Here is a 27788-nt window from a genome sequence, read left to right as displayed (position 1 = left end):
GGCAACTGATTGAAGAAACACACATACATAAAGTCCACAGAAACCACATCAACTATGTGAGACAAATATATACACAGGAAGTGCCTCCCACTCCCACTCCCCTTCCTCTCCATTTCTCTCTCTCTCTCTCTCTGAGCGTTACTCATTGTGGTGTGTTGCTGAGCAGCAGCCAGTCGTGTTTTTCCCCTCGCGGAGCTCACTCTCTCGCATCCTCTGCTCTGACTCCGCGCGCTTTCTGGCATAAGCGGACAGTCGAGACCTCTCCTGTCTTTCTCCTCTCCTCATTCCTTTGCCTGTTATTTATTTGTGTCTTTTCCTTTTATCTGTTTATTTTTTAAACATTTCCCCCTCTTTACAGCCCCCATGTGCCAGGGGCATTAGTGGGGGTCCCAAAGAGAGTGTGAAAGTGTGTATGTGTGTGAGTGGGAGGTTTCGGCATGGAAGCGGTGGCACTTTACACGTTTCGTGCCACAGAGGGTGATGAACTCAGTTTTAACAAGGGAGATTTGCTCAAGGTAAGTGGAATTGTTTTTTACACTTTTTTCTATCTATCTATCGATCTGTCTATCTATATCTATCTATCTATCTATCTATCTATCTATCTATCTATCTATCTATCTATCTATCTATCTATCTATCTATCTATCTATCTATCTATCTATCTATCTATCTATCTATCTATCTATCTATCTATCTATCTATCGATCTGTCTATCTATATCTATCTATCTATCTATCTATCTATCTATCTATCTATCTATCTATCTATCTATCTATCTATCTATCTATCTATCTATCTATCTATCTATCTATCTATCTATCTATCTATCTATCTATCTATCTATCTATCTATCTATCTATCCATCTATCTATCTATCCATCTATCCATCCATCCATCTATGTATCTATGCAAAAACATAGGGCATGTGTCTCACACACATTAAATCAGCATAGTAGTGGACCAACAGATCATACCCCCTCTCTCTTTTCTCCCTCTCTCTTCCCTGCTGTGATAATTACAACAATTATAACTTGAGCGTCTGTAGCTAATGCCTCTGTATCAAGGTGCTTCTGCTATTGACTCAAGATTTATCCGTATTAAAAACAGCCAACAGACAGACTGACTTGTTACGAAAATGTTTGATCAACTAAGGGATTGGCAGCTAAACACGAAACAAGAATATATTATTTAAATTTTCACAGTCTGACAGATTTTTGGACATTTTTTGGAAAGTCCCATTTTTCTCAATTATGCTGATTTGAATATTTTTATTGCGCCCTTTGAGCGTTACCACTTTCAAAGGTGTTGGAAGAGTTTTTGAATGATGACATACGGTTTAAATTATACTTGGCTACATCTAGGCAACAAAACTAGCGGTGTGATTGAAGAAGACGTGACATCATACAGAAATAAGATGTGTAATTTAAAAAGGAGCTGAGTTTTGGTTTCACACATTAAATACATTGTGTTCGCCTGTGATGTTATGCATACTATGTCACCTGACTTCCCCCTATACCCATAATTACTTCAGCCACTAAAGAGGCCCAGCACAGCCCAAACTGATGATAAAGGAGATTGTTGGTCATAATCGTTTAATGAGGGCCACTAACCAAGCCTCTGTATTTAGAGTGGGGAGTGAGAATGACCTTAACTTTAGGGCCTAAAGCAGGGTTGCCAACTTTGGGTACCTGGCTGGAGTGAGCTTGAGCAGCTGTCAACTCAACACCGTAAATAACCAACCAAAAACGATCGGCGGTTCATCTTGTTTTGGGCGTGAGAATAGTTTGGGCAGAGTAAGACCGTGAGATTGATAGTGAAAGCATGCATCACACGCCAGATGCGTGAGAGCTGGCAACCGTGGCCTAAAGTTTGATGCCCCCGTCCTGTATGTAGCTAAATATGTAGCTAGCTGGCTTAGTTTAGCATAAAGAAATGGATAAACTAGCTCACAAACAAAATGACATATTTAAAGTCCAATAGAAACACATTAATCATTTGTTTTATCCGTAATGTAAGTGGAAAAAAGTGGGGTTTATTGTGTGCAGTATTGGGGCTTTGGTTCTGGTGTTTCCAGTCATGCTAAAGCTAAGCCAAACTGCTGTAGATTAATCTTTAATCAACAGACATGACCATGGTGTCAACTATTTAATAAAACTTTGTGTAAAAAAAACTGAAGTAAGTACATTTGTATAAAATATTGATGTAAACTAGTCTTATTTTTGCTATTGGTTGCAAAGCAAGCATTTTCTACAGCTGTTCTACCAGGCCAAATGCAATGCTTAGATGGTTCATGCACAGCTGGAAATTACTGTAGTAGAAAATAGTCCCTCTAAGACATCAGCAGTAAACCTCAGAATTAAAGAGCAAGAGCTTCTCGACTTATACCGTGGCACCAGCTGTTCCACGGTCAAACAGTAAACACACAAACGATTGGTAGAAGGCACAGCGAGATCAATTTCTCCACAGGATTTAGCCTCCGTAAGTGAATTTCTGCTACAGGACGAGTCTTAGTGGCAGCTCTGACTTATTATGTTCTTGTTGTTATTTTGATATTGCTATGAAAACTAACTTATGCTTTACTGATTTGTGAAAGGCAGGGAAAACATCGGAAATGATTCAAGGAAGAAAAGTAGAAGAAAAGGCCTCAACAGGAAAATAACCTATGACATTTATTTGAATATGACAGGATAATAATGCCTAAAGGTATTGTTTACACTTTAGTTTGCAGTATGGTGGTTTATGAGTCACCCCAGACACATGTCCAATTATGGAAAACACATTGTTTTGGAGCTGAGTGTCAATGTATGATGCAGCCATAATGAGGTGGCTTTTAGTTTTGCATCTTTGTCACTGCATTCTTCAACAAATAAATGTGATTCTTCATTTCCAGCAGTGTTTAGATGGTCCTGTCCTTAGCTTAATGACTAGGTCAACATCCTGGCCACAGTAACAACATTTGCCAGGACTAAAACGAGACCAACATTTGTTCTGCTTAAGCGTCTTAATTTGTCTCTTTCTGCTAGGATAAACTGCTGTCTTTTTCTCAGCCAAACAGTTACGGTTCAGACTAGGGTCAAACAGCACTTTTAAATAACTCTTCACATTTGTCCATTCCCTCTTGCATCACCAGATGGCCAGCCCTTACAATCTTACAACAACTCCTACAGTGTCGTGCAAAATGTGTTGCCACGTGGAAATGGATTAATCAGGCTGACTTGAGCGGAGACTTGTAATGAAATGATTAAAATAGCTTCATATTCAAATAAAAGAGTCGCAGCTATGAACATTTTTAAAGCTGGAAGAAGATGTGGCCAAGTCTCACACAAGGGACCCAAAAGTGGAGCGTGAAAAGAGGAACAGTTTCTTTTTCTCTCCAACCCTAACACACGACAATTTGAGTTGTTGGGCTGTTTTAGAGACTGGCATAATCAAAGGCTAGTTTAATACATAGCCTCATTTGGACTTCTGTTAATATATTTAAAGTCTAGAGCGGATTTTATATTGGAAACGTATATTCAGGATTCATTATTTGATACTTAAATCCATATTTTTCTCATATCTTTCCATTTATGAGTGTTGTTGACCAATCATGTTTGAGCGGGCTTTGTTTAAAGGAAGGTTAACTGTCTTGTGTGTGGAAAACAAAGGGGGCGTAATGCATTTGCCAATATGCTCGGACCCTAATGGCTAACGTTTGACAGCAATTAAGCGTTTTTTGTTGATTTCCCTAAACTGATGTAGACATCGACTTCTATCTTTTACTGTAATCTCGACTCTAGTTGCACGGACATCTGCTGGCTTCACAGGAACCCCCAAAATATTAGACGTTGTTCCAAGAGGCTGTGTTGAATTACTATCAGCTGAATAACAGTGGTTGCTCACTGATAACCCATCCCATAAACACAAATGGATAGAAAAGAAAGGAACAAATACTTGATTAAACTGAGGATTACACTAACCCAGGCTGGGTCTTTTCTCAAGAAGGAAATCATCACTGTAAGGATAGCTTGGGATTTTAATGAAGAAGAAGATAAGCTGATTTCATTGCAAATTGAAGAGCTGTTGAAGTATCTCAAATTTACTCCCATCAAAGTGTAACACAAACGAAAAAGCAAGAAGGACAAAAAGAGGAAGTGTCATGAGAGGCGAGAAAAGGAGATGAGAGGGAGACAGTGCTTGTAAAATTTGGTTTGAAAAGTGAACGTCTTGGGGTCACATAGTCCAGGTAATGAATAACCGAGGCCTACATATCCATTGTGAATATGATAGTTTAACATGTTGTATTAAGCTGCCTAAAATATATATAGGGGTTGTTTAAGAGGGATTTCCTCATATTAAATTGAACTATTGCCTGGCAGACATTGAAAAGAGCAGCTGAATTAAAGGGCAATCATTCACTCCTGTGATTGAACAATGATTGATGCTATGCGCACTAAATCACTCCAAAGCCGCCATCGCATTTTAAATGCTCGCACAGTTGCACAGTGCAACCATTAAAGTAGGTGGTGCATGAAATGAAGTTCCTAAAGGCAGAGAGGGCACAGGACAACTTTTTGGCAGGAAGTGCAACGTTGCCAAAGGAGTTTTTTTTTTAAATCTTCCTAGTTCCATTAGCGGCAGGATACATTTCAGCTGTTTTGCCACGCTCTGCTCGCTATCAGTTTGAATGCTGATAGATTTGGTTGTTTGAGTTTTACTGATAAAACATAGCAGCACTGTGGTATGAAAAATAAATAAATGGAACCTTATCTCTGTATGGGACATAAAGGAAAAAAAATGGTTTAAAGATTACCGCAAACCAAGCAGAGCTAACAAAACAACAGCGTGATATTGATAGGAAATGTCACAGCTGGATTAGAATACTGAATAAAAAATGATAGGAAAAAACAGGTAGACATTAAAGCAGGTAAACAAGAGCGTATCAAACGACAGTGTATCACTGACAACTAAAGGCCAGCCCAGTGTTTCTAAACTCCATTTACCCCAAAGCATCTACTGTGCACGTGTTTGGCTGCCTCTTCTGGGCTTCCTTACTATAAAGGAGAATCAAGTTACATAGGATAAAGACGGGGAAAGTTCACAAACATGTGAAAACCAAACCATGACCTTTTTCTAAACTGAAACGCGCAGTGACGTGACATACTTATCTTACGTGATGTAGTCAACGTTATGTTACCATGTGTAAAAGTCTACCGGACTGACTTGAAAAAAAGATTTGAACTCTATCGGTTACCTGGTAGGTTTAAAAGTGATCCCACCGAACACCCCTAAGTTGGGAGTGAAAACAAGATGGTGAAAACGGTAGATACTTCTTCTTTGTATGTAAAGCAAACAGACATGTGCGCCGTTTCTCGTGAGCAGCCACGATGAGCTTTATGTGACATTTTGAACTTGTGCTCTTCGGAATTTGTGTGAGTCGACAACGTCGCTTCACGCAGCGAAGGATGGCAGCAACTGTACCGGAAGTAAAAGGAGAGGCCTGGCGAGGAGATCGATATACTGTTCAACGAGGGGGAGGGAGCCATAATAGCGACCCTTCACCCGACAGTAATAGACTGCATTAACATCGTTATGGGCAATATTTAATCGGTGTGTGTGTTTGCTTCTAGATCACCAACATGGAGGATGATCCTAACTGGTACACAGCTGAGCTCCACAACAGGAAAGGCTTTGTGCCCAAAAACTACATCAACCTGCGGCCACACGCGTAAGTACACACATGCCTGCACTCACGTCTTCAAGCAGATGAATACATTTTACACGTCTAACACGAGCCTATCCAAACAGCTCATCAGTGAGTGTTTGCCGCTCCTAGCATTTTTCTGCTCTGCTTTGGACATCTGCACTCCGGCATAAGGCAGCCTACCCAAAGGGACACACTCACTCGGTGCCTTACGTAACCATACAGCCGTGTGTGTTTTCAGTAAGGCTGCTGGTACACACTGTATCTCCATCAGATGGTCATACACCAGCTGGGCTCAACTTTGTGCTGGGACAACAATAACTGGCAACGCATCCATTGCAGCGGCTTGTTAATGAACACGGTCCAGTTGGAGCTGCCTAGTTAACTTTGTGCATAAGCGTAAGGAGATGTGCCGTCTAAGAGTGCTTTTCCCTCTGCAACATTCCCTCACAGAGCCAGAATTCTGACCCCGTGACCTCCAACAAGAGAGTCCCGTAACGCTCTATGTGCTTCCCCTCATTTAAGCCATCAATCTGCCTGCAGAGCACAGGCCAGTGAAAGCAGAACGTCATTTATGCAAACACTGAATCCAAACAAACTGCTTTCCTAAAGCAAGACTAATGAGCAAGAAAAAAAATGAAAAATGGCACCATTACTTACGCTGCCCGGCTGACAACTGAAATCCAGCATTTTAGGATTTCATTCCAGTTTGGCAGAGTGCTTAAAAATAACTTCACAAATATGCTAATTTTACCTCTTTTCTCTCTTAAGCTATCTTTTTTTCCCTTTGTCAGCATTCATCTGTATTGCTGTGAGCTATTTTTAAGTCCATTGAAAATACATCAAACATCAAAGGTTTTTAGATACTCAACTATGTCATTTATTAAAGTGTTATTGTAGCTGCACTGACCCCAGAAGAGGGCAGTTCACATGCATTAAACAGAAACATCGATGTCTTCCTTTTCATCTTTGCTTCCTGTTTTCTTTCTTGCTTCCAGCTGGTTCGCCGGTCGAATATCTCGCGGTGTGGCCGAGAGTCGACTCAGACACAGGGAGTGCGGGGCTTTTCTGGTCCGAGAGAGTGAGAGCGCCCCTGGAGAATTCTCCATGTCCGTCAGGTAAGAATTTGGACATTTTAAGAGCTTTAGATGGACCTCTATTCAACACTTTGGCCTATTTATTATTTATGAATCATACTCCTATTCTCCATGCATCCCTTTCATCAATGAGAAAAAGCAGTCAACATATCTCTGAGAAAGATACGTAATATTAAATTCTTCCTAATGGCATGGCCAACGGTGTGTGTGTATGTTATTCTGACACACATTCACACCTTGTATGGCAACCCCTTTGTATGAATTGGTGTGTGTCTGTCTTGTATACTAAGTGCTTTGAGGGGATGGAAAGTAGTGGAAAAGCGCTATACCGTTCTAGTCCCTTTACCATTCAGCATAATGTATTGGCATTGCTGTCCCTTCTTTGATCAATAATAACGTTTGAGGGTGTGCATGTAGACTTTTGTTGGTGCCAGGGGATCAGAGGAGCAGGCAGCGGAGGATAAGGTGTGGGGAGGAGGAGGGTTTAGAGGTTCTGGAACAACCCCTCTGGCCTGATGTGTGCTAATCCTGTCTGGCACACCGTGGCATCTGGAGCTGCTGATGGGGCCGATCGGTTGTCTTGTCCTGGGCAATGACTGTCTGGGGTGCAGCTGAGGTTTGGTGTTGTGCTCCTGGGGAATGAGGATAATGGAGGTGGAGAGTCTGTGTGTGTTGGGGCCAGACCTGGAAGTGAAGGGTTGGCTTTTTCTTTGTGCTGCCAGGCTGTCAGACAAACTGGCTGAAGTCAGGGGTCGAGAGTTGGATTTGTGGGTTGTTTTGGGCATGATATCTCTCTCCAACTGGATTTAGGAAAGTTCTTTGGAAGCATTAGGGCAGGAGAGGAAAGCAGGTTGCAGCATTAAGGGAATCGAAAGGGAAAGTAACAGAGAAGGACAAACATAAACAGGTTTGCCAAGAGGGGACAGAGAGGATTTTAAAACTACTTGTTTTTTTTGTTTGGCTGTTTGTTGATGCTTCCCGGCTGTTGTTTTAAAAGCTTGAAAATTGGGTCAGGTGTTTAGTGTGTGTGTGTGTGTGTGTGTGTGTGTGTGTGTGTGTGTGTGTGTGTGTGTGTGTGTGTGTGTGTGTGTGTGTGTGTGTGTGTGTGTGTGTGTGTGTGTGGGGTCCTTGTGTGCTGACAGCTCTGCTGTCGGAGGAGACATTCTGACAGCAGTAACTGTGAAAACTTCAGCCCGACTCAGCTTGGCAAGGCTTTGACGTCAGTCCTTGAAAATCTACTTTCACAGCCATGAATAGAGCCAAGAGGGCTGGCGAAGTTAGAAATCATGTAGACAAGGTTATGTTTTTGGTTTGTTTGTTGGTTTGTCTTTCTGTCCCGAGGATTACGGAAAAACAACACCAAAGTTGTATAATTTTACAAAGGAACAACCCATTAGCTGTTGGTGTGAATCACTGGGCGGATACACACATTATTTTTACCCTTAAGGAAATGGCCTTGCATGAAGTCTGCACTTTCAAAGAGTTAGTTTATTTCCGGATTAATTTGGATGTTGTGAAAAGTTTTTATTGTCACTTTAAAGTCAAGGGGGACGCCATAATTCATTTTCATTGACGTTAATGCACACTTAAATCACCTTAGTAGTCCTTGTGGAAGTACTTCATGCTGTTAAAGGTGTACCAATCTTAGGATTTCGGGTTATTTAAGGATCATCGGGTGATAAATAATTATATTGTTACAGATTATTTCTCAAAAACATTCACCCTGGTAACCTTGCTATTTGTGTTGTAAAACGGTCACACGCCTCTTCATTTAGCTAAGTCTGTCTTCATATTACTTGTGTTTTTTCTATTTGTTGGACTAAATATGGTGTTCAAGAACACACTGGTATTAGTCTATAAAATACCAAACAATGAACAATGCACACACAGGTTCCTAAAACAAAAATAACAAGGAATAAAGCTCAGAGTGATTCTGACAGAAAATGATTTACAGAAAGGTTTTTGCGTCGGAGGTTTATTGTCACGGACAGACTAGAGGGATATGTTTAAGCACAGTTTCTTTCCGGAATATGCTCTGAAAGGTGGTTATGAAAGAATATGTGGCTGGGGAATAGCTTCAGACTGTGCCAGAGGAACTGTCCCAATGGGTTATTTAGTAGCTTATTTTTGGAAAGTGGAGCAAAGTGAACATAGACGTTTATAAAGAGCGAAGAGGAATCCATTCTGCTTAGCTAGGCTCTACCACAATGCTGTCATATAGATCCCGTTGGAAAAAAAATGTCTGAGGAAAAAGAGCTGAGGTATCAAACAAGTCAAAAGGCAGCATGTTGTTGCCGCTGCAGTATTTCACAACACTGACAAGGAACAAACTCTTACTTTTTCTGAAATGGAAAATCTGACTTCCTTGTTCACACATACCACAATCACTATCAATATCCGACCACCCACACTTTAAACTCACAGCCTAGCGTAGCTAACGTAAAAAGTGTGTACTGTCTCTGTGAGTCATCAAAAGACACTGTAAGAAACCAGTAACTGTAGAAAAGCAGACGGCGCACATGGGGGGAAAACAGGTTGAGAATAACCACAATATCCGAATCGGCAAAGCACTTTTAATTATTTCAGTTTAGGTCGTTTTTTTAGGGGATGGGGCTACCTTTTTTCCCTTTGAAATGGTACCATATGTGTTGCATTTGTATTGTCTTTCAGTCAAACTGTAAAAGCAGTTGCTCAGTCTTTTTGCTTGCTGGATGTCTCGTCGTGTGATAAAGCTCAAGGTTGTCTCGCCGCAGCTCAGTCCTCTCCGACAGTTTGCTATGTGAACAGCACGGTGGTCAGCCCACGCATGCAGACACATATACCTTCAGCACTTCATTGTGATCTTGTTTGTCTGAACCTAATGTATGTCAACAGATAAGATGTATTTTAAACATTGTGTGGTTTTCTTGGCCTTATGTCCAACATCAATCAACATTTTCAGCCACAGTAAAAGTCCTTCTGGCCCACTAAAAGCATTCTTAACTGAGGCATACAGTATTCTCTAATGCCCCCTAAGAACAGACTGAGCTCTTTCTCTTTTATTTGTTTAAATTCAGTGTTGATGCCACCGTCTTTGACATGGCCCTCAGATATCATTGACTCCTGCTGCCAATGCCTGATGGCTCACACAGCAAAGTGCTGACTTGACATCAGTCATCATTAGTCTCTTGTCAGGGTCACCTCTTTAAAGAGGAAACATAAAGGGAACTGACCCTTTGGGCTATGCTTATTTACCACCTACATAGCTTCTTCAAACTTTAAGTAACACATTAACGGCCCTTCAGAGAGAGGGGGTGCTTTAAAAAAAAAGTAGGCGAATGAGTCTTAATGAATACATGTGGAGAAAACCTTGACAACAATTGTAGATGAGTCGCTAAAGTTGTGCAACACTATTTGGGAATAAATACATGGTGCTGGCAGGATTAGCTTCATATTCTTAAGGTCAATTTGTCCTTTAAATGTTGCTTTATGCACCTTCAAGTAGATAGAATAGACAGAATCGGAGGATGAAACCCTCTTTATTTGTCACATGCATGCACACAGCAGAGCACACACAGTGAAATTAGTCCTCTGCATTTAACCCATCCTAGTACTAGGAGCAGTGGGCAGCTATCGTGCAGCGCCCGGGGAGCAATGGGGAGGGGGGATTGGAGGTGTCCGGTGCCTTGCTCAAGGGCACCACAGCAGGGCCTAGGAGGTGAACTGGGACCTCTCCAAGTAGCAGTCCACTTTCCATATTTCAAGTCTGTTCGGGGACTTGAACCGGCGACCCTACGATTCCCAGTCCAAGCCCCTACTGACTGAGCCACTGCTGGACAAGTCAATGAAGGAAAAGATAACATTTGGGAAAACAATCGTATGTCTTATCACAGCTTAGCTTAGCTTAGCTTAGTTTAGCGCAAAGAGTGGAGACAGCATAGCTCTGTTTGATGGTTACAAAATGTATAGACCAGAAAGCTGCCTTATCAACATGCTTCATTTGTGCAGAAGCTAGCTATTTCCCGCTATTTTGCTAAGCTAAGCTAACCAGCTAATGGCTGTCGTTTCATCGTCACCATGCATGAATATGGCATTGATCATCTTATCTTATTACCTACTTACTAAAAAACATCTCATATGAACAGAGCTGTGCCAACCATTGTAATAAACTGTCATTTCTACTTTATTATTTTATCATCGCTATGAACAAAGAGAATAATGCACTGGTCTTCTTTTTCCTCTGTTGTCCAGATAGGCTTCCACAGCTTATGCCAGAGCTCAGTGGCACCAATTGAAAGCCACAGTTCAGTGACCCATAAGACAATTGAGAGAGACAGACACATAAATACAGAGAGAAATAGAAAGAAGTGGGGAGAATAAAAAGAGAGATACGAGACAGAGGGAAAGAGCAAGCAGGGACTGCAGATAAAGACAGGAGAAGGAAGAGCTTATGGCAGATGAAGGGGGGGGGGGGGGGGGGGGGGGGTTTAGCATGCATGATTTCACTTTTATTTGTGTGTTTTCTCATATTGAAAGTCAAGCTTAAATAAGTATGTCCTCTGGGATGTAAACCCTCCAGAGAGGGTCTTATTTCTTCTCTAAAACTGTTTTTATTCAAATGTTCACACTTCACGATTCTGTCCTTCCCCTATGCTCAGCATATTTTTTCTGTCCCACTCTTCATTTATTACAAACATGGTATTTTGTTAGTTTGAGTCTACAGCAGGTTTACCACAGTACATGCAAACAAGTTAAATAAATAGTAGGACAATTTGGAAAAGCCAGTTGAGGACATTATAGAGTTTGCAGACTAAGGGGGAAAAAAAGACCAGCTTAGAGGAATAGTGTGTAAAATGTTGAGAGAATACACATTCCTTTTTGCTGAGGGTTAAATTAGCTGATTGATATCCTCAAGCTAGAGCCATGAGCAGATTAGCGTGGCAAAGACGAAACTAGCCTGGCCCTTAGCCAACAAACAAAGCTGTCAAACTATTTTTGTTTTAAGTGGTCACCATAATTAGTTAGTGGTTGGACATTGTTTGATGATTAAGATCAGTTTTCGCCCCAAATTGGCTCTACCATCATGTTTTAAACCTTGTCCCCTCATTTGCTCCATCTCTGCACCCTCACACACTTCCTCCTCCTCTCCCGACCAATCTTTCGTAACAGGTGATGAGGAATATTTATTGATGCTGCAGGAAGAGTTCAACCTCTCACTCAGTGACACGCTTGGCCGACTCAGACTTGTGATACATGAGATAACGGGCGGCCGCACACACACTACCAGGCGAGTGCATGTTAACGCTGATGTAATCATGATTTGCAGCACGCACACTCGGATCACACACACACACACACACACACACACACACACACACACACACACACACACACACACACACACACACACACACACACACACACACACACACACACACACACACACACACACACACACACACACACACACACACTCTCTAAGTGCACACACATTAAATTGACAGCTGGAGGTGTGTGAAGTATTCACGACATCTGCAGAGGTTTGGAAACTGAACTGCAGATTAGAGAAGAAGGGGGGGTTGGCAGCAGGAGGAGAGACAGATAGAGGACAGGGAAGTGATACTAGATTGATGAAGTGTCAGTGTAGAGAAAGGATGACCTTCAAGCGTCTTGAACTGAGCTGGCTCAGAGTGAAAGTTTGATTTTTAACTTCTGTCCTCTCCTTTTCTACACTAGCTCTTTCTCTGTTCTATCACCACGTCTATTTCAGTTTCTCTCTTTCAATCTGTCTTATTCTCTCTTAATCTCTCGCTCACCCTTTCTCTTTGAGTTGGGGAAAAAAAAAATCTCTCCATCGCTTTGGGCCTTAATTACACTGGATCAGGGAGATGAGAGGGCACTGGTGTGTGTGTGTGTGTGTGTGTGTGTGTGTGTGTGTGTGTGTGTGTGTGTGTGTGTGTGTGTGTGTGTGTGTGTGTGTGTGTGAGAGTGTGTGTGAGAGTTTGTGATCAAGTTGAGACAGATGCTGCTTGCGTTATGCACACTGGTTCTCTGATGTCTCTGGGTAATAATTAATAGTAACGTCTATGTGACATCACCCTAACACTCATAGAGCTGAAACACTACATCTGCTTTCTCTCCTCCTCACTTTACTTTGTCTTAAGATTATTATGTTTTGCACTTTTACAAGCCGCTGCTGCTATAATTTCATATAAATCAGAGTTCGTATTGACATCAGTGTGTTTGTTGCATCTTAGTTAGTGTTTATAATGATGTCAACAACTCCTAACATGAGCAAAGGTTAAGTGTAGTTTGTAAAAGTGGTATTCTTACCTTTCCATTGTTCGTATGACCTTATTGTGGTGTGCAGGAGGTTGTACATGATGTGATGAAAGTATGACACAGCTGATATAGTAGTGTTTGCCAGCATGGAGTTTGGAGATTTTTATCTTGGATTTGTTCTTAACATCTTAAAAAGCATTCGTTTACTCCAGAGTCGTTTCTTTGCAACGCAGGGCAAATTGAGCGTAAAGAAGAGATGTTGTAGTCTAAGTGTTGCTTCATAAATATTTGAAGCGATTTTGGTCAGCTGTATGGAAACACAGCCGCGCTGTTTTTGTTAGATTCCCCGCTGACACAACCTGCAGAATTGATATGCAGAACTCAGGACAAAGCAATACCAAAGAGATCGGATCCTAACTTTCCCTGCTGTTAAAGTATCTTAAATAAAAAGATGCCTTGTACAATAATACCCCAGGTTGCCAGTCTGAAATAAAGGTGTTTTGTGCAGTTTCAATGTAAGTCCTTTATATATTAGTCTGCCAGATATCTGTCCATCTTCTGGAAAAAACGTTACTTTTGGTACCGCGTGAACCAGCTTTTACAAACTTGAAAGATGCCCTAGCTTCATTATCCATCCATCTATCTACGTCACCTTTATCGCATTGAGCATCAAGTTAGACGAGCGTTTTCCTATCAGTGTTTCTGTGTGTGTGACTGCCTGAATTATTTTAGGCTCTGCTTAATGTGAGCATATGAATACCACTGGATGAAATGGAAATAGGCTTCACCTCCTAGAACAAAAGAGTGCCTTCACATTTTACATTACTGTTTTCGATCTGGAGGACAACAGATATGCATTTATCATTTATGGGGATTTTTTCTTGTACTTTTAATGGACCCAAAGCCAACAAAACAACATGTTAGACACAGCATTGTTAAATAACAGCTGCAGGAAGTGTGAACTCAGCTGAATATCTCGTTTCCCCTTTCCTTCCTTCTCAGTGTTTGATGTGATTCATTCTTTGTGACATTGTTGAGAATCCCCTAAAGGGAAAGTCCTTGCCTTGTCTACATCCTGCCCTTAATCCCCACCTCCAAAGAATCTGAATTCTCTTTAAATCTGTCTTTGTCATTCACCGTCTTATGTATCTTCTGAGGTACTGATGCTTTGTCTCAGTTACACAAAAACAGCTGCTGGCAGTTGCAGAGCCAACCAGTAGGGCGCAGCAGATGGCATCAGACAACTGGGGAGGGCGATGGGGTTGATGGAGATCATTCAGATCGCATTTTCGTGTGTGACTCAGTGGAGGGAAAGGGCTGCATCAAGAGACGCGAGGGAGACAGAGAGGAGGAGATGAACTGCGATAGGGAGGGAAAAGATAGATAGAAGTCAGATGATAGAGAAGAGTGAGAGCCAAAGAAAAAAAAGACAGAACTGCTACTCACAGAGAGCGTTCAACGACTACAAAGACGGGTACAGTGTCAATCCAAAAATAAGTTCATTTCCATTTGGCTTGAATGAATGTTTTCAGCAAGAAAGCATTTTCATAATTTTCCAGGGGACTGACAAAGGGTGAGCCGAGGGAAACAAGGACACACAGGGTGAAACAGAGAAGCAGGCGGAGGAAAAAGGGCAGGGTGGAGGTGTTAGCTGAATGCCATGCAGTCATCGGGGAGTCATTTAGTTCTTGGCGTCTGAATAGAGAAAGTAATTCTGTTGAAAACAAGCTGATGCTCATTTACTTTTCCCAATCTTGGAGCAGCGCCAGTCCGACTAGATAGACGAGGAGTTCGGAGAGTGCTATATTGTGCGAGCAAGGGCGTTGTTTATAGGAGGAATCTATACACTTTTATGGGACACAAATATCACAGAAATGATAAAGTTACCACGCCTTGTCCCTTAACTGAATTTGCTTTTTGTCAGGCATGGGATATTATATCTGAGCCATCATTAACTTGAGCCCCATACACACCTACTAAAGTGATGTGTTTAGAAATATGGAGGAGTTGCATTGACTTCCGCTGCATATTGGAGGCAGTTATATAACCGTATGATCATGGTGAGGTGTCCAGATTTCTAAAGATAAGCTGGCAAGTTACTTAGCAACCACCGCAGAGCAGGATAGGGAAGCAGGTATATGATTGCCAACGGAAACTGGCCAAACTCTTTTAATCATAACAACAAGGCACGCACTCCAACACTGTGGCTATTTTTGCACACTGATTTATTATTTATATGTACACACACACACTTCTAATTTCTTCTTCTAGGAAACCTGTACTCGTCAAAAATACAAACGAATACATTACACTGTGTGAAAATGAGTCATTCCTAAATGGGTATCATGTTTTACACCATCTGCTTTGCAAAGAATCCCCCAGACCACCAGAGACGCCGACATAAATGTCACTTCCTGCTCTTTAAAATGTCTAAATATTATTCACACACACCAAACAGTGACCCCTATTATAACTGCCTCCATTCTGTACTTATTATTTTGGATTAGAATAAGCATAATTGTTGGTTTTTCTTTAAGAATGTAGTAAATGTGTCCACTCTCGTACTGTTTGTGCCAGATTGTTCAATACAGACTTGGTGTAATTGGTTAAAATGTTTTAATTTAAATTAAAAAAGAAAATAGGAATTAGGCGGTGGCTTTTCTAGGGGAAGCAAATGAATTGGACTGCACTGAATGCATGCCAGCCCCAACAGCTGACAGCTGTGGAGCTAATGCCAAAGCTTTGAGGACTAAAGGTCAAGACTGTGGCTGTGAACCCAAATCTGGTCAAAATGTACTGCGTCCAAAAAACGCAGCTCTAAGTCCTTCGAGGTGTTTCAAACAGGGGGGAGTGTGTGGGAGAAAAAGTCCCTGCGGAAGATTTTAGGCTTTGCAGAAAAACCTATATGACACACTACAGGAATGGTAAAACCCCCAAAAGTATAATAAGGCCCCTTTCAGCTTGTCAGGCGTCATTTACAGGCCATTCTCATTACTCTACTCATCACATAAGAACAATGTTTTGAACACTTACTTACCTACCTACAGATTGCAGATTTAAACATGGTTAGCGGTGAACATTAAATCAAAACTAATTTCTCAGGTTCAAGCAATGAAAATCCTATGTAAGGTTAAGGCTAACACCATGGTTTGGGCAAAAACAAACATAAATTAAGTTATGTATTAATTACATCGATAAATTAGTTAGTGAACATAAATAAGTCAAAGTTGACTCACAAGTCTCATGATCAAAACTAATCAATTCTCCTGAACTATTCACCCATATGTTGGTAAATTCATCTTGACGGGAAAAGGCTGACGCAGTGACAGCTTTATATTTGTTCCTACAAGTTGAAACAGATAATAAAAGTTGGTTTAAGAGAGTGAGATTTTAATTGTTACCATGATTCAGTGATTCATCTCTGCTTTAGAGATTGGTATTAATCATCAGATGCTTCAAGATGGACGACAAGTTTTAGTTTCTGTGTTTTCTTTTGCAGTTATGGGGACCATGTTCAGCACTTCAAGGTGCTGCAGGACCGCAGCTGTCAGTACTACGTGTGGGACGAGCTCTTCTCCTCCCTCAACGAGCTGGTGGAGTTCTACCATAGCAACAGCATCGCTAAGGAGAGGACGGTCTATCTGAGAGACCCTGAGCACTTCGCCAGGGTGAGCATGTCACTTCCTGTTTTTGTTGTTTGTGTCTTTCTTTGTCTTTTCTTTCAGGCGTTCAAACTGCACCAGACACTGTTTGACCAAGCACCAGTTTTTCACGTTTTTTGTTTTATTAAAGAACTCACAGGGATAAGAACAAATATCCTATAAATGGAGAATTTTGTCAGTAATTAAACAGGATTGTTTTTCACAATTTCAGTATTTCTGTGTGACAAGCTCACACAGAAAATCAGAGGATAAATTGTGTATTATTTACAATCTTTTGGTGATTTTAAAATTGGAAAAAATAGCATATTATCATCAATATTTAATTTTTTCTTGGGAAAATATAATCATAATTTAGTAAAAACATTTCACTCCTATAAAGATATTTGGACAACACAATTTCAAATTGTATTAATGTCATCTTCAGCAGTTTCCTTTTAGACTTTCTGCTTGGTTTTGCTACTAAAATATCCTTTAACTTCAAAATTTGAGGGAATTCTTAAAAGTTTTACTGTTTTTAATTTGGATTTTCTTTCTTCTTCTTACTTAAAATGATCCACACAACAGATCAGAATGAACAGCTGCTTTATTTTCATCTATATAGTCTTATTTCCCCCTAATGAAATCACCTAAACCGACACGGTTATGTAGCACAATTTGTCTTTCAATGTCAGTTTATTCTCCCTAAACCATTAAAAACACATCTGTTCTCATTGTCACCAGCGCCTTCCTCATTTGTATCACTTCTTGAATTCAAGTTGCCAGTAAAGTATATAAACGTGTCAAAACGTGTAGTTTAAAAAAATCTGTTGTCACATCAGGGTGTCACAGATATAACGAGCTTCCACGGTATTCATATTTCCTTTCCCTATGTCGGAGGCACAACCCGTTCTTCTTGACAGTTATGGGAACTCTCCATAAGTGAAATGTGCATGTTTAATTTGTGGAGCTGTGACTGTGGCAGCCGGGTTTGACGGAGAGGTGCAGCTTGTAAAGAAAGATCACAGGACTCGCCGTCGCTTCGGAGCAGAACCAGATCAGTTATCTTAGGCACCGGGCCAGAGGGAGTGAGAACCGCTGTACTAAAGAAAAGTTATTCGAGCGGCAATTATCTAGATATATCATGATCAATTCAAGTTTGGACAGGACATCAATTTACTTAATTGCAATTAGTCCACTTTCACTTTGTACTTCAGACACCTAGTTGAGGTTTTAACTCTGATCCAGACCATTTATAAGGTAATTAAATCAAGTCAAGGCTTATTTATATAGCTCATTACAACAAATGTGCTTCAAAGGTTTCTCACACACCTTCTATCCTCATGTTTTTAATGTTCTTTACTTTTTTTGTAAGGAGAATCAGGCAGTTGGATGTCCGTTGCCGCAAGGTGTATTCAACATTTCTGGTTTAGTGAGACATTTTTCGAAATGACAACAAGTTCCCATGATGTTGTCACCGTGGGAGAAACCTTTGTTGTTGCTTATTGTTCATTCATGATGCAGACAGGATTGGGTTTTGCATGTTAAGTAATCCTAGGAGTGGTGCCGCGCCCGTAGACAAACCCTCTAGATGCAGAGCGACATGATCCTCATTGATCTTGATAGGGCAGCATGTTAGTATCACTGTAAAACAAGCCGCGAGTTAGTACTCATCCCGTCATGTTTGCTTCTGAAGCCTGGCATCGGAGAACACGCTACCATTTAATAGGAAGCTGAATATACAGCGTTGATTAATGAGAGCAGATAGATGTGAAGGGATATCAGGATTTACAATAGGCAGGGTACACTCAAATGTTGGGCTCTAGGGATGTGTCCCCAGTTTGGTCCAGGCTGAAAAATCTCAACAACTATCAAATGGATTGGCATGGTTCATCATACAATGTAGTGGAGGGGCTGCCATGAAATTCCACGGTCATGGTTCCCAGAGGATGAACCCCTAACATTTCTTTCATACTTTTTGCACAACGACAAAGTAGACATTTGTAGTTTTGAGTGAAATACCTAAAACAACGAGTGGACAAGCTGTCATTCAATTATAATAACAACATTTATGGTTACCAGAGGATGAACCGCAACATTTATGGCTTTTCCATTTGCATAATGACCTCATTGACATTCGTGGTTTTGAGTGCATTTTAACAAACTACTGGACGGGATGCCATTACAGTTTATACCGACCTTTATGGTTCCCAGAGGATGAACCGTAACATTTCTAGCTACATTTTGCGCCACGACAACGTTGACATTTGTGGTTTTTAGGTGGAAAAGCTGCCATGTAATTGGGTAATTTTGTCCCCATTAGGATCACGTCTAATGGTTTTGTTGCAGACTTGTGAATACAAACATGAATGATCTTTTGACAGTTTTTGTTGCTGCGAATAATTATAACAGATACTTGTTTCCACAAGGGCTTAACACATGTTTTGGGTCATGCGTGGTGTCCGTGTATCCGACTGCTTTTCTGTGCATCTGCATACTACTGGACCAATTAACCTGGGATCTATTTGTGATCTTTTATTACTGTATGCTTACAAAAAACATATTTTGGTGGTGGTGATAAGGCACGCTACAAGACTGTTGTGGTACAAGACAATTGAGATTAAGTGGTTACTACATTTCTAGCTAACATCAGAATTGTTTTCCCCAGGGACAGACTGACTCTTGATATAGGTTAGGTCGTTTGGCATTACAGAGCAGCAAGCCCATATTCTTGATTCTCGTGACCAATTATTTTTTAAATAATACATATTCTTTACGTTACCGCTCCTAAGTAATAAAGACGATCGTATTGCTCATCATATTCAAATTAAAGGACTAACATGATGTGACAGGTTACATTAAGGTCACATTACTTATTAGAACTGCATTCCGAGACATGTGGTGACTAGCCCATGGCTCTCGCATATCAGTAAACGAGATTAATATGAAATGTCAAATCTCACATGACTTCTTCGGTCTAGTGTTACACGGTAACCAGTTCTTCAGCTGTCACTCAATTGTATCGGTTTCATATTCATATGTCAGGAACTACACCTCGTTTTTCCAGAAATATTAAAGGTTTGTCCGTTTTGTTCATGGTTAAAGGACGAAAAAAAGAGCCTAAAAGAAAGGCAGCAATTTGTTTGTTTGTCTCTGTTAAAAGTGAATGGGCATTTTAACAGGTATAGAAGCATGTTATAGTTATACCAGAATAGATTAGGAACCAGCTGAAAGAAATTAGAAAATAAGTGTTTGCACAAATTCAAGATTTTACTACCACCTGTTTTTTATCTTTTTTATATGGGTCTTTTTTAGGGATCCTGATTAGATGATTTTGCAATTGTGATACCATCTGTGATTAAAGGTAATGATTAGTTTTTTAAACAGTGCATTATAAAATATATTGAAATGATCATTTATGATTTTTAAGAGGATCTGGAACAAACAAGGATGTTTATTAGGTCTGTTAAATACTGGGGCTATTCTGCAGCACTACAATATTTAATTCAGATTGATATTTGTTATACATTTTGCTTAACTTAATATTGGACTTGCTGCCATTTGCACAAGTCCATAGTGCGATTTTGTTCCAAATATTTGATATATTGTGAAGCCCTAGTCTGTTTTTAAACAAGTCTTTGAATAAATTGGTTCATTTTGGCTGGAAAAACCAAACCTTTACTTACTATCAGCTTGAAATAAGAAGTGGGGAAACTGCATCAGCATCTATGGTTGCACGTAAGGTAGCCAGTCATCGCTGCTTTGTGATTTTCTCAGATGATCACATAGGAAGTGAGGAGTTTACAGGCCAGTGCTATCAATAGAAGTAAACTGCGGGAGGAAGTAACACAGAAACACCAACATGCACCTAAGTCATCCGTGACATTATTCGGAAGGTATTTCAAAGTATTTATACAGGTATTGATATTCTGGCAAAGCTGCATTTTGAATTACTTTTACCCGATGACCTACATTTCTCCTTTTAAAGAACACAAAGAATCAAATATATAGAAAAATGGTTATATTTTCCATGCCCACATCACAGGAGCAAGCCAAATGGAATCTGATTGGTTGTTGAGCCTGTCTGAATTGAACTTTTTTAGAGGGTGTTCCTTATTGATTGAAGTGTAAGCTCTATAGGTCTGGCCCCGCTCACCCCTCTCTTTATATCCTTGCTGTTGTATAAGACTGCTGGAGTAAAGTTTGGCGTTAAAGTCAGCAGGATTTGTCCATGTCACTACCTACGGCTAAAATTGTATAAATCAGATACTTTAAAACAGATGTATGATGCCAGACTGCTGCAATATTTTAGTCCGGGATGACAGGTTTTCAATCCAAAGCCGCTGCTGTTGTTTAGTAACAGCCTGACAGCACCTTAGCAGTTTCATGCTTGTTTCTAAATCGTGTTTCTAAATCACTGGGGATGTTACACAGTCCTCTGAACGAATGCAGCTGGAGCAGGTGCGAGGGCAGAATCTAGCTTCTGGGCGTTATTACGGTGGTTAAACGGGAGATAGAAACAGACGTCCCATGGGAAGATGAAAAAAACAAAAAACGAATGACCCAAATAATGTGGCAATCTAAGTCTCTTTATTGTGAAACACACGGAAACAACACCCGCTCCTTCTGGTTCTCTGGGAATTAAGCGTATACAGACCTTTATGTTCTGATTTTTGGCTGAGGAGCTGGTTTCATGACCTGTGTATACAGTAATAGACGCATAGAAATAATTGCTCCCCTGTCATTCATACAAAATCATCTTGTCAGACATATAAATACTGGATAAAAATCAGACAGATGCTGCACTCTTTCCCTGTTTTACGGCTGTTATAAAGCAGATTTAAGACCACAACAGAACGCTGATGCTTGTTAACTTCATGGCGATGCAATACTTGATTTATTCTCTCTGTTACATTTTAATGTGATGCCGTAGCAAGTTAGTCAGTCCGTCTGTCTTGATGAATTATTAGGTATTCGCAGTCATTTGTGTCTTTAATAACATAGTGAGATGTGTGGTGTTTCTTTTTGGAGAAGTGAGAATATTATTAGCCCACCCACCTTCTCTCAGCTGCTCTACAGATGTATCCATTGAATATTTAGACTGCTAATGCTCCGTTTTAGTAATTACACTCGACATAAATATGCGGGGAAGTCTTGAACGTGCTTTTAATGCTTTGATATTTAGATAACAACTACAAAGTGAAATGGAAAAAGAAACAACAAAACAATATAAAGAAACCATATTGGAACCCCAACCTTATTAACTTCCCAGAATAGTTAAAGCAGTGCTGTTCAGTTATATATGTTCCTGTATACAGAATTAAGCAACTCTCTTTATGTGGTATTCTAAGATTTGCCCTGAAGTAATGCTGTTGCATGAGGAGGATGCTCATTAAAAGTCCATCAGGCTGGTACTTTTATTCTGCCTCAGGTCTCACTGATGTGGTCATAGGTCACCTTGATGCTTAATCCTTTATTCATTTTGAAAAGGATTGCGTGCCAGATGGGCCTTGGTCCCATACAGGGCTGTACACTCGAAAACTTGAAAATATTTTTTTAAAATGTATCCGTCATTCAGAAAATCAAGTTACTTTTTTCTTCAACTCAGTAACTTGTTCTTGGTTGTATTCAATACAAAAATCCTCCGTTTGAGTCGATTTTCTTGCATCACAGCAACTCCAGTTAATCCCACAATATTAGGACAAGAAATAAGGTAACAGACCTTTAACATAGGATTGTAATCACTGAAGACAACATGTCCAAGACCCTTGAACGTACATTTAATCTGGGATTTAAATCTGTGTGTAATGTTAGGATGGACTGGTGCAAACAAAGAGTGCTTTGGTCTAATCTTGATAAATCATGGGACACTGTACCCCTGAATTTATGGCAACAATTAAAATTGGCGCGGAAGGATACTGTATGTAGCATGCTTGCATGATCCCAACGTTAGCATGCGGGCTGTGACTTTTCTTGTACTGTAGGTCACACACACTGTTGCTTTGTCATAGCCTTGAGGTAAATATATCTGCACCACCACATGCCCCAAAGCCGAGGCTGGCGTGCCGATGTGCCGTGTTTACCTACATTTCTCTGTAGCCTCAGAAAAAACAAATCAGTCGTTCCACATCAGATCACGGCAGCTTAGTCATTCCTTTATATCTGTAGCCTTGAGTAAAGTGTACATTCTAGGTTGCTTTAACATTACAAATAGACAATAATTAGCAAGAATTGGTCATGTCGCACCTTAGGCTCCTAATAAAGACTTGAATCACTTCAGTTTTAATAACGCTAACCTTGTATCGTTTAAAGTCATCACCTTAAGATGTATAGCATATCGTGGTAATCGGCATTCAAGTCGCTGGTCTCCGTCCCTCTGTAGGTAGATCTACAAATTAAAGACACATTAGACAAGAAACATTATATTTTGCCTGGATCCCAACTCTGCCATTCTATATAAATCATGGTCAGCTGCTCTCAGTGGGGCTTCATTTTAGCCCTCGGCTTCTTCAAAAGTCCAACGCCCACTGAATGTCTGTCACTGGCATCATTTGTAACACAGTCTACTCTCCATTAGGGAAATTACACACATTATGGTAAAGAGCAAACATGAGAACTTTTCTTTCGCCTCACACCTAACATCCCGCCAAATTATTTAGGAACTCCTTTCTCTGTCTTTGCTCAGTCTTATTCCGACCTTGTATCTAAAATATTTATACTAAACCCATTTCTTCAGTTACTAGCACACCATTTCATCTCCACACTGTTAGACAGTGAAACTAACAGCTCGAAAACACGAGGAAAATCTAGTTCTGGCATAACTCCCTTAAGACTTGTATTATGAAACCACTGCATGAAAAATAAGAATAACGTTCAAACCTTATGCGTTATATTTCATTTATCTTTCAGTTGTTGACTCTATGGGTCAGTTTCCCCTTCCTGTAGTGTGCTATGTAAGTTTTGTGCCTGAAACGCCTCCGTTGTTTACTTCCGCAACAAGGTGACATCACTACCAACACTTGTGCTTCCATTGACTAGTGCTCAAACAACTTGTTCTTAATAGGCTAAGGGGCGGGACATCTCTTAGTGGTGGACTAATCATAACAGAGCTGGCCAGCTAACCAATGGGCTCTAGTTTCAGACGGAGGGTGAAATGAGGTGCTGCAGCACAGGCAGTATGAGAAAAATAAAGAGCTTTTTGAACATTGAGGAAAAAAATATACATATGAATCTTGAAATGAACATAATAGGGGGCTCTTTAAACTTAATCTCAGTTCTTGTTGCTTTTTGTGTTGTACCTCCTATCGTTAAGTTAATTCCGTAACTAAAAAGCTAAAAACTTGGCACTAGATCACTTCTCATCTCATGATCGCACGATGGGAAAATATTCTCAGTAGTTTCTTCTCTAACACCGCCTCCACCCCATCCCAACATAGCCCTAATGTCCCCATTCCCAAAGCTTTTCCCCTCAAACAGAAAGCCTGTTCATACTAAACGTTGACCTCTGTTTAATACTGTGTCATCTTAAACTGGAAACAGAGGCGGTGTCACAGGTATGTTTAGTCTGCCTCATACACCGTGTGTAGTTGTGCGTGTGTGTGTGTGTGTGTGTGTGTGTGTGTTCTGAGACAAATCATAAAGCCGTAGTCCATTGGCGGTACAGAGTAATTTGTTCCCCTGTCAGTGCTCGCTCGGGGTCGGAGCGGGCTCTGAAGAGGACGTTGATCACAAGGCAGCCGAGCGCAGCTGATACGTGGTGACCATATTTTTTCTTTCCAAAGTATCGCGCCTCATAAACTGCCGTGGAAAATGAATGGATTTTCCCTCAGCTGTGACACACACACACACACACGGGCCTGCACACACTTGCTTACTCACACCCAGATACACAGGAAGAGGGTGTGTGTGCGTGAACACACACAAAAAAGGAGTCTAGACTAGATTAGCGACACAATAAGGGATAAGCATGCGAGGATTTGATAGATTTGTGGGATTGATAGATTGTGTTTGTGTCTCTTGATCCTAAACCTGCTGTCTGGTTAGAGTGTGTTTGTTTGTGTGTGTGCCTGGAAGCCATAGGGCCTTGGTCGAACACAAAGCACTCCACAGCAGCAATAAAGCCCAGAAGCACACACACATATAAAGAAATACAATATTGGTATTCGTTTCAGTCTCTCGGCTCTCTCCCAGTCCGTATATCGTTTCTCTGTTGGAGTGCAACTGACAGCTATGAGGTTAGTTCAGTTGAAGAGTTCTTAAAATAACCACTTTTATTCTGCTACTCTTAAATTGCTTTTACTTCACGAGTCAACAGAGATCAGAGGAGGCTGTCGATCAGAGGAGAAGAAAGGCTAATTTTGTAAATTTAAAGAAGAACATAGTGAGACAGAGAGGGAACAAATCTGCAGGTTCAATTGAAAGCATTTCGCCGTTCAATACAAAAGCATATTAACAGAGGTCTGTTTTTAGCATGTACTGTATGTCGTCATCAAATTCTGTAGGTCTGACGCTATTCCTCTTTTTCTTTTTCATGACCTCCTCAAATGAGTTATGTCACTTTGTCCTTATTTCAAAAGCTGCTCACATGTGGACAAACAATGAACAAAGCTAATAAAGGTGCTCTTTTTATGAATAAGACCCCTTTCACCAGTTCAAACTCTGAACTGCAGCTGTAGTCTTAAAGATCTTCCCTTATCAAAATGTTTTTTTCTATTTAAACAAAATAAACGAATGTTGTGAGGTGAGGATAAATTGAAAATAAAGGTTCAAGAATGTCATGACTTTTGTTTGAGGTTTAGATTTGGGGATGGTATAAGCATAACGGGAAGAAATGTAATTAATAGGAACTTTAGAAAAGTGCCTGAAGCTACACGGAGATATTTTTCCCTCCTTCCTTCTAAGGGAAAGTTTGACATATTTGGAAATGCTCTAATTGCTTTCTTGATGAGGAATGAGAAGATTGATGCCATCATAACAGAAGTGGCATTAATCTTCCTTTCTAACTCTTGGCACATTAGAGGAAGAACTAGTCCTTTTAAATAACCCTCAACAAACATTCACATTTTTAAATCCTAAAACAAGATTAAAATAAAACAAATTCAGGCTTTTTTCTTTCATCTGTAGGAAATCCATCACCTTATCAGATCAGATAAAGATAAGATGTACTTTATTGATACCAAATTGGGACATTCTTTCGTTGCAACAGCATAACAAAACAAGGCATTGAAATCAAAAGAGTAGAAAGAAACAATTCTAAGATATAAACATCCCAAAATAGAAATAGAAATGAACAAGTTCCTATACCAGAACTTAATACAACTTAGCTGTCAGTCTGAGTAGTATTTAGGTGGCGGACGGTTGCAGTAATGACGTTCATAACTGAGATGAATCAGCAGAATTTAATATAGTCTTTCCTCTTATGTGTGGGTGCTTCTGTTTTGGTCAGACGTCTCTCATCAGACTAATATTTCACAGGCCTTTGAACGGACTAACCGACAATGATTTGGTTAAATAAATGTTAAATGAAAATGATAAATAAAATATGGTTGTACTTTAAAAGAAAGAAAGGGTACATCATTTATTAAATGGACGGGATGTCACTTAACATGAACACTTTTCAGTTTTAATACAGCAGCGGACAATTCAAGTTCATTTCAATAACTCTCTCTCTTCTCCCCCCACCCCCCACAGCGTCCCCATCACGCCCACGCTCTCTTTGACTTCACCCCTCACCACCCATCGCAGCTACGCTTCCTGCGCGGTGATGTCATCGAACTCATGGACTGCTCTGATTCGCAGCGCTGGACGGGCCGTTGCCATGGACACGTGGGTTACTTCCCCCCGGAGTACGTCCAACCCATTTACCACTGCCAATGACGTGACGCATCAAAACACAAACGCTCCCACGGGTTTCATAAAAGGTCTCGACCCCGCCCCTCACACCGCTCCCCTGTTGTGTCTAATCACTGACGAGGGAAAAAACTGAACTGCTCATTATAGGACAGACTACTCCCATTTCCCCCAGTGATGCCACCTGTCAATCACAAGCCTCGTCCAATCAGCTGCTACGAGCTCATCAATTGCTTCCACCTGATCCAACAACTAATCTTTCATTATGTTTAAAAAGAAGAAGATTTGGACCTATACACTGTGGAGAACTCTCTCTCTCACACACACACACACACACACACACACACACACACACACACACACACACACACACACACACACACACACACACACACACACACACACACACACACACACACACACACACACACACACACACACACACACACACACACACCCCAACGGCATAATTATTTAGAAGAGCTTATCAGCCTTGGTGCAGGCTTAGTAAAAGCAACACACACCTGATGATGAAGGAAACAAGTGTTTGGGAGGTTGTGAAGGAATTGGCGAGGTTTTCTCCGCTGAGATGACTCAGGATTTGCTCCAGTGTTCTGGCGCCGTTCCCATGCAGAGATCTAGCAGAGAGACACAGAGAGACATTGTGTTGGGAATATTTGGGCCACACACTCTGAGGATACTCACAAAGCCCTCTCTCGCTGTGCAGGAGTGTGTGTGTGTGTGTGAGGAGGGGTTTGTGTGTCTGAACACATGTGAACCTGCAAACTTTAAGTGTGTTGAACGTGTGCTGAGGGAAAGCGAATGCATGTGTGTATGAGTCAGTGTGTGTGCAGCCCTGTGGAGCAGTAAAGGTTACTGAGTGACCAGAAAACACTTTGTTTTAAAGATACACAGCTTCAAATGTACTATACTCAAGTAGTTCATGAATCATTTGTTTGTTGTTTGTTTGTATTTATTCTTATTCATGTGTAATCTTAGAATACATATATTACAAGTAAGATTAAACATTGTAAAAAGGTTTTGTTTCTGTTAGTTTTTATGTGATTTACAGTAACCGATCTTCCTTAACATGTAATGACGAATCATTTCAATAAAGTGATTACATTGACCTCTTTAAACTTCAGAGCTTGGAGATTATTGTTCAACAACATGTACATTACTGCGTGTTGGATTGTGATACAAACGTATGAGCAGAGGTGGAAGAAGTACTCAGATCCTTTAAGTAAAAGTAGAAACACT

The 27788-nt window shown here is 40.6% G+C and overlaps 1 protein-coding gene across 1 annotated transcript; it reads left to right on the top strand.

The window, feature by feature from the left end:
- The first annotated feature begins 156 nt into the window (after positions 1 to 156).
- Positions 157 to 27672, top strand: grapa (GRB2 related adaptor protein a). Its single transcript, XM_063904487.1, has 5 exons — positions 157 to 515; positions 5610 to 5707; positions 6682 to 6801; positions 16541 to 16709; positions 26370 to 27672. Exons 1-5 carry the CDS (start codon positions 438 to 440, stop codon positions 26553 to 26555), a joined length of 651 nt encoding a protein of 216 aa, XP_063760557.1. The 5' UTR covers positions 157 to 437; the 3' UTR covers positions 26556 to 27672.
- The last annotated feature ends 116 nt before the right edge of the window (positions 27673 to 27788 follow it).

Source organism: Eleginops maclovinus, chromosome 16 (assembly GCF_036324505.1).
Source record: "Eleginops maclovinus isolate JMC-PN-2008 ecotype Puerto Natales chromosome 16, JC_Emac_rtc_rv5, whole genome shotgun sequence".
Taxonomy (NCBI): domain Eukaryota; kingdom Metazoa; phylum Chordata; class Actinopteri; order Perciformes; family Eleginopidae; genus Eleginops; species Eleginops maclovinus.
This window is presented reverse-complemented; position numbering and strand designations above follow the sequence as displayed.

Coding starts and splice junctions, on each gene's coding strand:
- grapa (XM_063904487.1), top strand. CDS start 438: ATGGAAGCGGTGGCACTTTACACGTTTCGTGCCACAGAGGGTGATGAA. Junction 516..5,609: donor ACAAGGGAGATTTGCTCAAG/GTAAGTGGAATT, acceptor GTTTGCTTCTAG/ATCACCAACATGGAGGATGA. Junction 5,708..6,681: donor ATCAACCTGCGGCCACACGC/GTAAGTACACAC, acceptor TCTTGCTTCCAG/CTGGTTCGCCGGTCGAATAT.